The 15,470-nt window shown below is 48.6% G+C and overlaps 6 protein-coding genes across 6 annotated transcripts; 3 read left to right on the top strand and 3 right to left on the bottom strand.

The window, feature by feature from the left end:
* Window positions 1–75: 75 nt before the first annotated feature.
* On the bottom strand, window positions 76–2,092 carry agm1 (phosphoacetylglucosamine mutase PCM1; the record flags this gene model as incomplete). Its single annotated transcript, XM_040817911.1, has 5 exons — window positions 76–948; window positions 1,016–1,522; window positions 1,578–1,592; window positions 1,651–1,931; window positions 2,011–2,092. 5 exons carry the CDS (start codon window positions 2,090–2,092, stop codon window positions 76–78), a joined length of 1,758 nt encoding a protein of 585 aa, XP_040671178.1.
* A 539-nt stretch (window positions 2,093–2,631) lies between these two features.
* On the bottom strand, window positions 2,632–4,084 carry ASPVEDRAFT_198509 (PGAP3/PER1 family protein). Its single transcript, XM_040809258.1, has 3 exons — window positions 3,702–4,084; window positions 3,606–3,648; window positions 2,632–3,539 (listed from the first exon to the last, which is right to left on the bottom strand). Exons 1-3 carry the CDS (start codon window positions 3,825–3,827, stop codon window positions 2,761–2,763), a joined length of 948 nt encoding a protein of 315 aa, XP_040671177.1. The 5' UTR covers window positions 3,828–4,084; the 3' UTR covers window positions 2,632–2,760.
* Window positions 4,085–4,477: 393 nt separating this feature from the next.
* On the top strand, window positions 4,478–5,817 carry rmtA (protein-arginine omega-N methyltransferase HMT1; the record flags this gene model as incomplete). Its single annotated transcript, XM_040807481.1, has 6 exons — window positions 4,478–4,572; window positions 4,628–4,641; window positions 4,704–4,723; window positions 4,789–4,898; window positions 4,958–5,289; window positions 5,342–5,817. The coding sequence occupies 6 exons, from the start codon at window positions 4,478–4,480 to the stop codon at window positions 5,815–5,817; spliced, it is 1,047 nt and encodes a 348-aa protein (XP_040671176.1).
* Window positions 5,818–6,585: 768 nt separating this feature from the next.
* Window positions 6,586–9,195, top strand: ASPVEDRAFT_198502 (putative trimethyllysine dioxygenase TmlH). The gene is made up of 12 exons (XM_040809257.1): window positions 6,586–6,711; window positions 6,763–6,784; window positions 6,872–7,185; window positions 7,263–7,280; window positions 7,347–7,413; window positions 7,488–7,548; window positions 7,602–7,701; window positions 7,758–7,860; window positions 7,917–8,016; window positions 8,073–8,564; window positions 8,626–8,697; window positions 8,817–9,195. The coding sequence occupies exons 1-12, from the start codon at window positions 6,662–6,664 to the stop codon at window positions 8,930–8,932; spliced, it is 1,515 nt and encodes a 504-aa protein (XP_040671175.1). The 5' UTR covers window positions 6,586–6,661; the 3' UTR covers window positions 8,933–9,195.
* Window positions 9,196–9,246: 51 nt separating this feature from the next.
* On the top strand, window positions 9,247–11,314 carry ASPVEDRAFT_198499 (proteasome regulatory particle base subunit RPT5). Its single transcript, XM_040809256.1, has 3 exons — window positions 9,247–9,682; window positions 9,824–10,239; window positions 10,312–11,314. Exons 1-3 carry the CDS (start codon window positions 9,363–9,365, stop codon window positions 10,968–10,970), a joined length of 1,395 nt encoding a protein of 464 aa, XP_040671174.1. The 5' UTR covers window positions 9,247–9,362; the 3' UTR covers window positions 10,971–11,314.
* A 490-nt stretch (window positions 11,315–11,804) lies between these two features.
* On the bottom strand, window positions 11,805–14,456 carry ASPVEDRAFT_64481 (uncharacterized protein). Its single transcript, XM_040815732.1, has 2 exons — window positions 13,881–14,456; window positions 11,805–13,776 (listed from the first exon to the last, which is right to left on the bottom strand). The coding sequence occupies exons 1-2, from the start codon at window positions 14,294–14,296 to the stop codon at window positions 11,865–11,867; spliced, it is 2,328 nt and encodes a 775-aa protein (XP_040671173.1). The 5' UTR covers window positions 14,297–14,456; the 3' UTR covers window positions 11,805–11,864.
* Window positions 14,457–15,470: the final 1,014 nt, after the last annotated feature.

Here is a 15,470-nt window from a genome sequence, read left to right as displayed (position 1 = left end):
GGGAGCGCCAATTGATCCCCATAGCCCCGCATTGCCTTCTTTAGGTGGCCCATACATAGCCAAGATATTCCCAAATTACTGAATAACTTCTTTGGTACCAGCGTCGCGGACCGCATTTGCAACGCGGGTGGCGAGGTCATCTGCCTCGGATCGGCTTGCAGCCTCAGCATAGACACGCACAGCATCCTCTGTACCGCTTGCGCGGGCGAAGCTCCGTCCCTTGTTGTAGCGGGACTGCAGAGACTCAATCTTGGGCTGGAGGCCGGGTGGGGACTCGAGTTTACGCTCGGCATCGTAGGCCTTAAAGATCGAGCGGTCAGCAACCTCCACACGAACGAGTCGTGAAGGGAGGTCGGTATAGGTGGCTAACCACTCCGTTGGAGTCCAGCCCTTGTGAGCAAGAATGGTTTCTACAAGTAGCAAGTCACTGAGAGCATCGCCAACGGCTTGGTTGATAAGGTCTGTGAGGGCATCAAGGCATTCGAGCGCGCGTTTCTGAGCCGGCGATTGGGGCTCGGTGGTCTTGATGGTTTTCAGAGCGTTCTCGGAGAAGGTGACTGTACCGTGTCCGTTCGCCTCGAAATATACACCAACATCGAAACGTAAAGCAGCGTGGTGAAGATGTTTAACACCTGTGTTTGTGCAAACAGAAGGGAGTTTTAGGACCTTTTCGATGTAGTCTGTACTGGATCCGTTGGCGTAAGCAGTCTGAATAACACCAATTTTGAGCTTGTTCGCGATGCCCGCACTCCGCGCGAGGTCCCCAATGAATGAAGCTGCGAGAGTGGCGATTCGATCGCCATCGAGCATACGGAAGACGTTGCCCTCGTCCATGAAATAATAGATAAGTCGATCCGCGTCCCCATCTAGAGAGGCACAGCGATCGAGAGTCGACGCCTTTGATGAAGGAGGAGCACGCTGCTTCGTCTTGACGTAGTCGGCACCACACTAGACAGAACAAAAGAACCCCTTTTAGCATGCAAGTTTCTCTAAATATGTGTGTTTGGTGACTTACGTCAAAGTTTAGGCTATCCGGGTTGATAACATCGTCGTTCACTATTTTGATATCAACACCGCCTTCCTCGGCCGCATGTAGATACTTGATAAGTTCTCTCAGTTTCGGTCCACCGACACCGTTTGCGCAATCGACGGTCAGTGAACCATTGACTCTAACACCCCGCATAACTCTCTTGAAAGAAGCGGCGAGCTTCTCATAGTACCCTTGTTCAGTAGGTTCGCCATATTCATATTGTGTCCCTAATGTGTTCTTGCACCGGACGACATAGTGAAGCTGGGGAGTTGTCATGTATTTTAAGTCAACAAACTCGACTCCGGTGGCGGTAAGAGCAGCATTAAGGACTCCCACAAGACGAGAGCCAGAGGCGCGGGTATCGCGAGCAAAGACAACACGGGCCGGATTCTCCATGCTGACATCAATCTCCTTGATGAGTTCTTCGTATACGTCGGCAATGGACTCCATGGGAGCATTCGCAAGTTTTGTCGCATAAGCCTCCCACTCGGCCTGTTAAATAGTGAGCAATTGTTGAAGCAGGAGAATGAAATGTGACGAATTATACCTCTAACATTTCGCCCTGGTCAAATAAGTCAGTTTAGCTCCAGGCGCAATTTGCTGTGGGGTTCTCAACTCACCATAGGATCAACCAGCTTGACACCATTGTCCTCCGCAGGGTTGTGACTGGCAGTGACCATAACGCCAACCCATTGTCCACTGAGCTTCTTGGAGCGAAGTCCGGCGAGTAATCCAACAGCAAAAACGACTGTGTTGAGGAAATCCCTGGCAGAGAAGTGCGTGAGTAAAAGGGTAAACAAATCCCGGTCGCGGGGTATGATGGATGCGGGGAGGCATATCCTCAAAGGAAGGGATGGAACGGCGGTCGTAGAAAGGGGGAGACTTACGCCCTCATACGAAACTGCAAACAACGAGACATTGGTTAGCTTCGAGCCATGGCCATGGAACTGGATCTGAATGACCACCTACTCCGGCAGTACCATACTGGAAGACCTTCCCTTCTGGCTTCGCATACTGCGATGCGGCCTCTGCGATCGCCTTCTTAACTTCGGGGGACGCCATTGTGGCGCGGTTTGGGTGGTGAATAAGGTGGACTGTAGTATGGCAGGTTGGGAGGCAGGAAGAAATACGAGCAGCGTTGAATTAGGAGAGGAAAAGGAAAGAAAAGAAAAGAATGTGAGATGCAGCGAGCAGAAGTGAGACACTTGAGGCTGGGTTCCTTGCTACGGTGCTGCGGCGGTGCGACCAACAAAACACGGGCCACTGGCAGCGACGCTAGCCTCTCACGTTGCACTAACCCCCGAGCGGTGAGCCAGAGGGGTGGGGCCTCAAACGGTTTGCCGATCTGAACAAATCACAGCTCCGAAGGGCACAATGTGAGTACGGTGTTGACTACCTGGTAGTACGGCAGTACGTAACAGAGATTGCCAGGTGGTTCTTGGGGTATGTATTATTGTACAGCTGCACTGTTGATATTTATATTTCGACGCCCCCGTCCTCCACCTGAGACCGCCAAAATCGAATACGATGTGCGGTCAGCTGGACCTATATTCTGACAGCTGATTATCGCCGTCCGAAGCGGCTGACTTCGGTAGTACGTAGTGACTTATCCAGCTATTTTAAGCTTTCAACCTTTCTCCAGCCATGTCATCTTGGATATCTTTAATGAGATACCTGCCAGGGTGATTAGCACGTCTCGCTCCGAGCCATCTACCTTGAACGGAATAAACTCACAGGTACCACCAAGCACATGGGATAACGGTTCCCAAATGCCACAGGCTATGGGCATCGATCAGGGCATGCCACGGCGGGAAGTCTAGGAGTTCGAGGCTCATGGCTAGGATAATCCAAACCACAATAAACGCTGGCCAAAGTGTCCAGGACTTCCCAGTCTTTTGGTATCGGACAACGCTAAAACCGATCCACAGCGTGTTCTGGATCATGCCAACAACGATGTTCGCAATCATATTGTACGTGTAGTCCCATGACCAGAAGCTGAGATAGCAGACATGTATGGCGTAGAGTAAGACGCATATCGCCGTCCAAAGCCGTCGCAGCGTCGGCTTGTGTCTCGGTTCCTCCAAGTCCAAGCGGAAGATTCGTAGAGTAGCGAGGTATAACCCATACAGTACGCTGGCGCCGGCCCCATAGTAGTCTAACTTCTCAGTCAGGGGGAAGTCTCGGGCGTGAAAGATCATGCTGAAAGTCCATGCCGCCAAGCCGCTGTATCCAAACGCGATGTAGTATTTTTGTAAAGGGTGCCATGAGGGAGTCGTTTCACGCAATCGAGACATTCCATGCCAATGTGCAAGGAAATTGAGTCCCGAGAAGATAACCGAAAACAACTCTTGCATCCCAAGGACTCTTCGAAATGGCCATTTCCCATGAAACTGAACCACAGGGCTAAGCATCGGTGGATCGCGCGCAACTCGTCTATCTGTCACGACATGTTGACAAGTATAGTCGCATTCCGCGGGACATGACCAGAGCATTAGGCGTAGAAGGAACGCTAGAGGAGCTTATAATCAGCTTTGGAAAAACATTGTCGAAGGCACGCTATTGAGTGAAAACATACGTATTGCGGAGTCCCCATCTTGACAGTTTTCACTTTGGCATATCTGTATTTCATAAGTTCCATTCAGATGCAGGATTCGCTGGTTTGTATATGTACCTTGACACACGATCTAAAGTCAGGGAGGTGGTCCCCTAACGAGGCAGACGACTGCTGGATATAAGTCGCGAAAAGAAAGAAGAGGAAGCAGTAGCCAATCCTCCTCGTAGTCGGTCGCAGAATCATTGTGTACTCTTGTCGGGAGTTCCGTGAGACAGAGAGGCACAGTATTCCCCGGATTAGGGAGGGAGGCGGCCTTGAAACTAGCTTGAGGAACGGAGCAACCACGGAGCTCTGGCGGAGTAGCGTCTTGGCAATAGCATGCCCGGCCTCAAGAACAGGGATGAAATCAGAGACATCACTCTGAGATTTGGAAGTAGCGAATTATGATTGCTGGAGGTAACTGATACCAGCAATTGTATTTCCATTTATTTTATCCTTGGTATAGGTCATCTCTCCACGAGAGCTTGTACACCTGAATTCTTGCATGAAATGTAGCCCTAACGAGAATATAGGGTCTGTTTGGTCACATGGAGATAAAGAAGATAACAAAAACTAGTCTAAATACATACTAGCGCGGCCTGGCCACTGGTTGAAGGAGAAATTCCTAATGAGGGAAAACCCAAAAAAAAAGAGTGACAGAGGAAGACGACCTGAAAATACTCTACGCCGAACACTTCGTTTTCAAGGCGGTAATCTTCTTCCTACATCCTGAGATCTCAAAATTATATTGTTTATACAATATAGATCTCATTTCTCTTTTACCTACCTCGTCATTTCAGCTTTTTATCTCCCAATACTCTTTTCCCCGCACCTCAAGAGGCTTCTTTGTCAAGATGAGCGAAACCGAGAGACAGGACTCTGCTGCTATCAGCAGCAGTGCTGAGCGCATGGTTGGTATGGACCATGCTGAAGTGCGCTACTTTACGAGGTAAGAGCAACCGCAGTTACCAATACCGATATCAATTTATTGACTTAAATCCTAGTTACGACCACCACGGTAAATAATCTATACAAATCAATCCATATCCTTTCGGAATGCTAATGTTGAACTTTACTTAGGCATCCACGAGGAGATGCTTGTAAGTCTTAGCCCCAGTAAGATGGTGTATCGAATATAGAACTGACTTATCTTCTCTCGCATTAGAAAGATGATGTCCGGACCAGATCGTACCGCGATTCCATCTACCAGAACCGCCATATCTTCAAGGACAAGGTTGTTCTCGACGTCGGTTGTGGAACAGGTATTCTCAGCATGTATGTTCCCAATATTCGATCTCTGTGACACTACCTAGTCTAACAATTTATGCTCAAAGGTTTGCTGTGAAGGCTGGCGCCAAGCATGTAATTGGTGTCGATATGTCGTCCATTATTGAAAAGGCCCGTGAAATCGTGGCTGTCAATGGCCTGTCGGATAGGATCACACTTCTCCAGGGAAAGATGGAGGAGGTTGAGCTTCCCTTCCCCAAGGTTGATATCATCATTTCAGAGTGGATGGGCTATTTCCTTCTCTACGAGAGCATGCTTGATACTGTTCTCTACGCCCGTGATCGATACCTTGTTCCGGGAGGTAAAATCTTCCCTGACAAGGCTACCATGTATCTGGCCGGAATTGAGGACGGCGAGTACAAGGACGATAAGATCGGATGTAAGCACCCCTTGATTTCTGGCCCAGGGAGCTTCTCGCTAACTTTCCTTAGTCTGGGACAATGTGTACGGGTTTGACTATAGCCCCATGAAAGAAATAGCTCTCACGGAACCCCTTGTCGATACCGTTGAACTCAAGGCTGTCGTTACTGATCCTTGCCCCGTCATCACCTTCGATTTATACACGGTCACTAAGGACGATCTGGCTTTCGAGGTACCGTACTCGCTTTCCGTGAAGCGCAGTGACTTTATCCACGCTGTTATCGCCTGGTTCGATATCGAATTTGGCGCGTGCCACAAACCCATCACATTTTCCACCGGCCCTCACGCCAAGTACACTCACTGGAAACAGACAGTGTTTTATCTACGTGATGTCTTAACCGTTGAAGAAGAAGAATCTGTATCTGGTGTGATCTCAAACAGGCCAAATGACAAGAACAAGCGGGATCTCGATATCAATATCTCCTACAAGCTTGAGACGCAGGACAATACTCGTTTCGCAGAAGGCGGCTGCTTCTACAGAATGTAAGCAACCCGATCCGGCTGTCGCTTTAGTGACTGAGTACTAATTTGTGTAGGTGTTAATTTTTGGGGCCATTCCTCGACTGCGGCCTTGGGGTCCGCAGTAGGTCTCCGAGCAGATATAGGGAATGCTAATTCATATATTTGGTCAGCATGTCGACAGCATAGCATTGATGGTATTCAGATATATGGACATTGGGTTGTTGACTGATATTTTCTACGTTTCATTTCTTCTTTCGGTTTGTCGTTACCACTTGCTTGGCGTTGATTCTGGAAGGCATGGGATTGGCATCATTATTCGGCGTGAACGGAGAGACGTTTTCCAGAAGATTATGAAGCTCCTCGAATTTCCTCAGGTAGATACCCCGAGTCGACGCTCAGTCTAGCCACCTCCGACACTCTCATTGTGTTTTCAATGATTGAACGTTTATAGACCATATTAAGTGCAATTCCCGCACCGCCATAGAGCCACCACTTGGGCACTAAACGTTTGCTCTGTGATCGATAACTAACAAGGTACCGTTAGTCCGTTACTACATCGTATATCAAAACGTAGAGCGTTAACAAAATTAATTGTTCAACTGGCTGTTGATCCAACAAGAATTGACCCTATAGGACACCTCCATATAGTTTAACACCGGACCCGGACATGACCGAATTATATGTACGTACTTTTGTTGCGTCCGTCCTCCAGGATTTGACATGGCACGTGATCCCCCTTTGCGGGGAAACAACACGGAGATGAATCGGCCTGCAACATTTGACTCCGCATCCTCTCGGCTGACAACCTGACGATTGCCTTGTCCATTGTTCCCGCATTTTACTAGCCATTGCAATTGCGCAGGGTGGTGATGAACAGAGCACCTCTGTCCAGGGCTCTGAGGCTCCTGAGGCCTGCAGTGTAAACCATCCTCTATCGTGTTTCCCCATAGTAATCGCTAATGAAGTTTAGTGCCCCCAGGCAGCACTGTCTCGTAAGTGTAGCAAACCATTTGCAAATTGTCACCAGAGGCACAAACCACTCTACAAGAGTTCTTTTTTTAATTGTCTCGTGATACCAGAACATTGCCTCCCGAAATGTATCAACTGCTTTACGACCGATAATCCTAGATGGGCGACCTCATCTCTCATGGGACGAGACTCCCCCCCGTCAACTGCTGCGGCGGAACTCTTCAACCGCAGGGACACAAAACAGGTCTTCTCAACAAAATCAGGACTCAGAGAAGACTACTCCTATGGGTACTTCCTGGGATAGATCTCGGAAGACCCGTCAACTCCAACATCAGCGAACGATGCCGATACCGAGAATTGCGGCTAAAGGTGACCCAGAAAAGTTTGTGATTCTTCCTGTTTCGGTCAACTCCTATGCTGTATTGTATGTGTTGATGAAAAGCGCTCGCTCGCTCCCCCTGGCTTCGTTGGCAATCCGATGACTGACGTATACCTATCAAGTGGTAAATCGTGGCTAAGGTAAGATAAAAATTTACACGGAGTGACTTCATGATGGCATTTATCTGAGAATCCTGTCCTATGAAGGGATAATTGTCGATGCCCAAAGTGTGTTCACCAAGACACAGCGCAGCGTCTTGTTGACATTTTCTCGGTACGAAAACCGCCCCTTCAAAAAAAGGCCCATGCTGCAATGCCAGATCTAATCATTCTTGATGTGTGGTTTAGATCCGTGAGAACATCGATATCAGTGAAATCCGCCCTGATGCTTATGGGACAACTGTAACATGTAGGAAGATCTTCTCCTGCCACCGCGGAAATGTGGAGCTAATGTTTCCCAAGGGTCTGATGGGCATGTTAGTAAGTACAGTTATTACTGGCTACGTTTATACCACAAGAACCCAATTGAACAACCTAGACCGCCTCATTTGATGAGGTTCCGGTAAGGGAGAACTGCCTCGTACTTTTCTGTTTTACCTTTTACTAAAATTATTACAGCGAATTTGATACGTATATTCCGGGTGAAGCTAAACCGCCGACGGTATCCTACTCAGAAGTCATGTCCAGCGACGATGGGGTCTTGAATTGGCTGCAGCATATCGTAAGCTTCATCCCAACCCGAACCGGCTCTATTGATTAATTTTAACTTTGCTGAAGTACGACTGGGGTTTCTGTTTTGTTCGAGGCACCCCTGTCAATCCTGAATCCACCGAGGCCCTCTTGAAACGGATTGCTTACATTAGGCACACACATTACGGTTGGAGTGTATTCTCCAAAACAGAAAAGATCCAATAGAGTGCTAATATTGCTTAGGTGGCTTTTGGGATTTCACAGCCGACCTGACTTTCAAAGATACTGCGTATACCAACGAGTTCCTTGGAGCGCACACGGACAACACGTACTTCACAGATCCAGCACGGCTTCAACTATTCCACCTATTGTCCCACACAGACGGTGAAGGAGGAGCTAACCTGCTTGTTGACGGCTTTCAAGCAGCGTCAAAACTAAACGAGGAGAACCGGAAACATGCCCTGACTTTACAGGGTGTCACACAACCATACCACTCAAGTGGAAACGAAGATGTTTGCGTACAACCCGCAGAACACTATCCCGTTTTCAAAGTAAACTCGCTGAACATGAGTACTATGTATCAAATCCGCTGGAACAATTATGACAGATCTGTCAAATGGGATTGGACAGTGGAGGAGCAGGAGGCCTGGTACGATGCAGCTGGCCATTTTAATGAAATCATTCATCGACCCAACCTGGAAATATGGACGCAACTAGAACCAGGAACAGCACTGAGTAAATTTATTTTCCTACTTTCTATACCATTTCAAGGCACCCTGCTGATCATTGCAACTAGTCTTTGACAATTGGAGGATGCTTCACGGGCGTTCTGCATTCACTGGGAAACGAAGGATGTGTGGTGGTTATAGTAAGACCCCCTGAACAATACACACATTTCTCTCGCACACCAAGCCATTCATCCCCGGGGTGGCTCGGTCCTTTACACGGAGCCTTTTGCTGTCGTTGATACTCATTATTGTTGCACAGTTAATAGCGATGACTTCCTTTCTCGATATCGCCTACTCAGATTCGGCCGCAAATCACTGCTTCATAACCTTGGGAGCACGAAATACTCTAAGGCAAATCCATACTACTACATGTGAAGGGATCTTATGCCTGGATCGATAATTTCGCTGAATGGTTTATGGAGGTAGTATAATATATCTGGAAAGTTTGGGCTTCTCTAGCAGATAGATCTCGTAAGTAGTAAGAGTTTCTACACTGGTTTTATATGGAAAATCGATACAAAAAAAAGAAAATAAAGGGCTTGAAACTCTACAAACTAGTCCTTTTGAAATATTTAAGTCACGCATACTTCGTTAGTTCACTCGACGCTGCATGAATTTGTAAGTCGGTCACGTGAAACAGGCAGGACAGCTGACGTTGTTTGGCGGAAGCTCAAAGCATCGTTGATACCAACCCAGCTCCATCATATACCAACTTTCTCGATCACCACCCCCCCTTCACTATCCCGCTCGTCTACTCTCCTAATATATTACTCGATTACGTCTTATTTCTGTTCGAATCCCAATTATGTCGACTTTAGAGGACCTTGACGACCTTGAGCGCGAGGAGAGAGACAAGAAGAAGGAGCAAGGTGATGGCGGTGACGGCAAGCAGCCCGGTGATGGCGACGCTGAAATGAAGGATGCCGATGGGAAAAAGAAAGACGAGGAAGAGGAGCTTCTAGATGAGGAGATCCTGGGTTCAAGTACAGCGGACATTGTCAAGCGACGGCGGATGCTGGAGAACGAGCTTCGTATAATGAAAAGCGAATACCAGCGGTTGACACACGAACAGAATACGATGAGGGAGAAGGTCAAGGATAACCAAGAAAAGATTGAGAATAACAGGTGAGATGCTCTTTTCTTCCTTGCTGATGTGTGGCGATCCAACAAGCTCTCTTCCGAAAGAGCTTTGCTGAGCGTCAGATCCCCTACGAGCGGAACCCGTCTTTACCCACTCCTTAAACTAACATTTGATTATTTGTTTAGACAATTGCCGTACCTCGTCGGAAATGTTGTCGAGCTGCTGGACTTGGATGTCGAAGCTGAAGCCGCCGAGGAGGGTGCCAATATCGACCTGGATGCTACTCGAGTAGGCAAATCGGCTGTCATCAAAACGTCGACCCGCCAAACAATCTACCTTCCCCTTATTGGTCTAGTTGACCATGAGAAGCTCAAGCCCGGTGACCTCATTGGTGTTAACAAGGATTCATACCTCATTCTCGATACCCTACCAGCCGAATATGACAACCGGGTGAAAGCCATGGAGGTCGATGAGAAGCCCACAGAGAAGTACACGGACATTGGTGGTTTGGATAAGCAGATTGAGGAGATTGTCGAAGCTATAGTATGGCCTATGAAGGAGGCTGAAAGGTTCAAGAAGCTTGGCATCAAGGCACCAAAGGGTATGCATTTAATCTAGACTTGTCGTGTCCTTCACCTCCGAACCTTGCCAACTAACTCATAACTCTGGTTAGGTGCCCTGATGTACGGCCCCCCCGGTACAGGAAAGACGCTTCTCGCCCGGGCCTGCGCGGCAGAGACAAATGCAACCTTCCTGAAGCTTGCCGGTCCCCAGCTCGTGCAAATGTTCATCGGTGATGGCGCGAAGCTTGTCCGGGATTGCTTCGCTCTCGCCAAAGAGAAAGCACCCTCTATCATCTTCATCGACGAGCTCGATGCGGTGGGAACAAAGCGTTTCGACTCCGAAAAATCCGGTGACCGTGAAGTTCAACGAACCATGCTGGAACTTCTCAACCAGCTCGACGGTTTCGCCTCCGATGACCGAATCAAGGTCCTTGCCGCCACTAACCGCGTTGATGTTCTTGACCCTGCCCTTCTCCGTTCCGGCCGTCTCGACCGAAAGATCGAATTCCCGCTTCCCAACGAGGAGGCGCGAGCCAACATTCTCCAGATCCATTCGCGCAAGATGACTGTCGAAGACTCCGTCAACTGGGCTGAGCTGGCTCGCAGCACGGACGAGTTCGGTGGTGCACAGTTGAAGGCCGTTTGCGTGGAAGCCGGTATGATTGCCCTCCGAAAAGGCTCGAGCAAGATTGGTCACGAAAATTATGTCGATGCCATTGCTGAAGTCCAGGCAAAGAAGAAGGATACGAACATGGGCATCTATGTTTAGACTCTTTTTGTGATACGTCCTTCTTTCTATGCTAATGTAGACTTGCCTTCCACTTTCTATGCGATTCCTATCTACGTACGTATCAGAATAACCAGCCTTACGCAAACGATAGTATGTCAACTTCTTTTGCCCTTGATGTAGTCCGTAGTAACTATTATCTTGTATAAGCGTCCACTACGCGACCTGGGCGCTTACTCCCATCTACCCCAATTGCATCTATCGGTTTAGTGTTTTGTAGTCGTCTTAAAAGCAATTCTCGATTTCGAATCGTCAAGTACAACTAAGTTACTTGTTTTCTCTTACTGTATATTATTACAATCTTCAAAGTAGAACATAAGAAAACCAAGCCACGCAAAATCAAGAACCAAAACCATTAAGTTAAATGACCAGTCATACCTGGCGCCGTTTATCCCTTCCATGACCAGAAACCCAAAGTCAAACCGAGCCGCTCGATGGGCAAATCCGTCAATGCGCCGACATGAAAGTTATATACATAGTACTGTAGAGACATAGATATAGGAAGGAAAAGCAGTTTAGTTACCGGCAAGAAGGTTCAGGGAAAGAGAAAAGAATGAATATGTGCTCGCATAACATAATTTTGAAAGATAAGGTGGGGTATCAAGGGTATAAAACAAGTCAAGGATAAAAGGCCTCCCCGGCGCGTGTAGACTAGGTAAAAGTGATGCAAAGTGTAAGTATGAAAACAGATCCAGTCTGACTTGGTATATCCAATCTGGAATGTATAAAGCCGGCGTTGTCGGAAGATATTGTACTCCGAAACTCAAGGACGTTTACTTTGTGTTCGTCCACAAACGCCAAGCACTGTGTGCATGCTGAAAATCATTGCTTGGGCAGTTTATAGCAGGTTGAAAAGAAGAGAGGCGCATGAACGGCCTAGAAAAGTCGCTTGACATCGTAGAGCTCAGCTTTAATTGGGCGTTCTCGTTCCATGTGGAACCACCATTCTCGACCACCCTTATGGCTGTAATTCCAGGACCCAGTGCAAACATCCTTCTCCCAAGGGGGTGCAGTAGAGGGCGATGTACTCATCGGTGTGGGTGGGGTTGTTGGTGTAATTGGGCTGGCGGTCATGGCTGTACGACTAGTGATACTACCCCAGCCAAAGCGTGGAGTTGTTGATGTAGGGGACAGAGGTTCTTCATTAATTGGACTTGGAACACTCTTGCCGCCAAAACAATTCACTCCAACGCCGGCGGCGAAGGTCAGTGATTGGTTTGCGGCTAAGATATGCTTCCATGAGACCAGACCTCCTTCGGCTTCCTGTCCAACAATATCCGGATGCAGTATAAAGTGTGGAATTGATGTGTCATTGCCACTGGTCTTGGTTCCAGTCCTGCCCATGTATGCAGGCATTCGAAAGTCAAACACCGTGATGGGACCTTCGTGGTCCCCCGGTACCTGATTCGCCCTTGGCCGGTCTAGCGGTGTTTCCCACATGCCAGTCTCGTCTAATTCCATTTCGGCCTCGTCGTCAGAAGCTTCTAGGGCGTTATCAGGTACATACGAATCCGAGTGGTCTGTGATTAACACTTGCATCCCCGTCTCCGTATCCCTGGCGGCCATATCAATAAAAGTCTGTGCTCGTATCCGTGCGGATGTCATATTGTTGCCTCCAGGCAGGGCCATAGGTCGCGTTGGGATGGATCCATGGGAGCTCCTTGGAAGGCTGTACCTATCTGGATGTAATAGCGCTTGCCCACGAGGAATAGGTCGACAAACCGCCTGCAAAGCGCCTGGAGGTTCAATATCAGAAGGAGCTCGCAGAGAATCAAGACGAGGAAAACCTCCAGCAAGAATGCTTTGAGCGAGGTGTGAATTGGGCGTCTCCACATGTTGAAGAGGCTTAGCGAATGGTGCGAAGTCCAGTCTAGCCAGGGCAGTGTTAGGATTCGGGCATGCAACATCCCAATGTAGAAATTCTAGACTCGGTGATGCTAGGAGTGGTTGAAAGATCAATCCATCCGAGTTCAACGTTGGGCATTTTTCGCTTTGCACAATTTTGAATCGTTGCAGATTTCGTAGGGACGCTAGGATTTTCGAAATCACAAGAAGCGAGTCGATATTGGGTTCAATCAGGACCAAGGTCTTGAGAGCGAGGGATTCTGGCCGTGAAGTATATTGTGTTAAACCTGCGTCAGTGACTCCAGGAAGGTTCTCCAGTCGGAGGGTTTCGAGCGGTGGAAGGCATAGCAGGGCTGTATCGGCAAACGCATCTGCGTCGAAGTTCGAAACACACAAATTGCGCAGGGACGGCAAAAGATTGAGCATACGAAGAAATACACTGGGCTCGAGGGCAGTTTGGTTCAAACCGTGGAGCATCAAGGTCTCTAGATTTGTCCATGAAGCATGATAGTCCAAGAACTCAAACATCTGCAAGGGGCCGAGGCTGCCGGGGCAGGAGTCGCTGCGTGGGGACGCTTCCGACGTCTCTGTTGCCTCGCAGAGAAGCCATGTATGCTCCTTCAACTTCCGCCGCGTAGATAGCGCATGCGTAAGGCGATCGAACTCATGGTTGAAGGGTATTGAAAGTCCTAATAATCGTTCTAGGTTCGGGCACACCATGACAACTGATGCGACCAGATCTCGGTATTCTTGCCATTGAGCCGTGTGTTTGCCTGTAAATAATATGTCTATTTGCGGAACGCGAAGTTCGAGGACGAGATTGGCCAGCAATTTCCTCTCACGGAGTGTACGTCTTAATAACTTTAGTCTGCTTCCTCGCTTAAGTCGATATTTTTTCAATTGAGCCGGCGAATCGCTACCGACGATATGAATATGATTATAGCTGAGACATAAAAAAGGTTAGAAAGGGTCCAGATATGCTCGTCTTGAGCACAATGACACGGACGGGAAGATTTCTAAAGAATAGATTCAAACAATCACACTTACAGCCGAGCTCGAACCGCCTTCTCCCATGGGCGACAAGTTAGGGAGAGGGCATGCAAGTCGCGTTGAAAGCACGTCATGCATCCTGACTGATTCGGTCCAGCATGCAAGTATTGCAGCTGGTCGAGGATGGTTTCATAGACCTCCTGAGGGACCCTCTTAAACACTGATTCTAAAATCTTATCCAAGGAGGCAGCTGAGTCGCAGGTGCGATATGACCCTGATGAGGTAGGGGAGTAGGAGGTAGGGGCAGTTGACGTCGAGTAGTTGGTCTTGAAGGAGGAAAGCGAGGAGGACCGCGAGGGAATTGTCACTGAGCCATATCCCGAATCCGAATAGCAGTGCAAGGCCTGGCCCTGATGGGGTATACCTGTGTGAGACACAGAAGCACTTTCCGGCCTATTGACAACGACACTCATTGTGAAATCGGACTGGGTATTGGACGATCATGTAGGCTGAGGCGAAGAGGCAGGGAACTGCTGGCAAGGGGTCCCGAAGAAGATGTCGAGTGTCAACGGAGGGGAAGGGATAGGAGCAATAATGCCTGGGGGGTTGGAAGGCACGAGAGCTCCACTCTGAAACGGAGGGGTTGAGGCGAAGATCGAAGCTCTGGGGGAGGATAGCAAGGGGTGAGAGAGAAGAGAGACCGTCTGAAACAACAAGGAAAAACAATCTTCAAGTCTGTTGACACACAAAGGAGAGGAAGAATGATGGACGCGAAAAGAAGGGGAAAAGCCAAAATCAAAATAATTATAATAAGTTAAAAGTATAAGGATCAAAAAAGAAGCGGAGGACTATTTTAGGAAGGATGCCCAGGATACGAAGTCTGCGTTCGCAGGAAGGGGATAGCGACTTTGCGAACTTCGAGTTAGCCCCTCTTTAGACACGAGAGGCACCAAATAATGCTCATTGCTCAATATGGCAGCTTTGGCAAGACTCGGCCAAAGGGTTCCCAGACCGATCTTCTCAAGTAAAGGAGAAGGAGTTAAGCAGGAGGATGGGCACGGCACCCGAGCGCTGATCGTCTCCACAGAAAGGAATGGATGATGGAGCGGAGCTTCTTGACTTGTTGATTTCTTTTTTCAACCCCCATGCAGCATGCAGGAACCTGTCACCAAACTCGTGTTCAGGTGTTGGCAAGGCTGTGGAGCCTGGGTTCTGGCTCTTGCAAGGGGCGAAACCCTCGAGAGATCCGCCGGAGAATATGATTGTCTCACTGTCAACAATCAACATGCCCATTATTTGATAAAAACAACACGGCAAAGAGTGGATGGCACAGGCTGCCGCTGGCCCGTGGTTTCATCCATGTAAAAGGAGAGTCAAACAGAAAGCGCAAACTAAGTCGTTAGTTCGGGAGTTAGTTCTCTGGAGAAGGGATTGGCAACCACCAAATGCAGTAACGATGAGACCAAAATGCATATCATCTGCAGAGAGCATCAATGCACAGCGGGAGAGGGACGGTGAGTGGCCAAGAGGGATGACGAGGCCGGAGAGAGACTGGAGACGTCGGAGACAAGAGCAGAGCTTAGTGTGCCGAGTCAAGAAATGAGGTCGGCAGCTGCTGCGTGCCTGGAAAGTGGACAGTCGACACTC

The sequence above is a fragment of the Aspergillus versicolor genome, assembly GCF_001890125.1.
Source record: "Aspergillus versicolor CBS 583.65 unplaced genomic scaffold ASPVEscaffold_9, whole genome shotgun sequence".
Taxonomy (NCBI): domain Eukaryota; kingdom Fungi; phylum Ascomycota; class Eurotiomycetes; order Eurotiales; family Aspergillaceae; genus Aspergillus; species Aspergillus versicolor.
The sequence above is the reverse complement of the archived record's forward strand: the minus strand, read 5'-3'. Positions and strand labels throughout refer to the sequence as shown.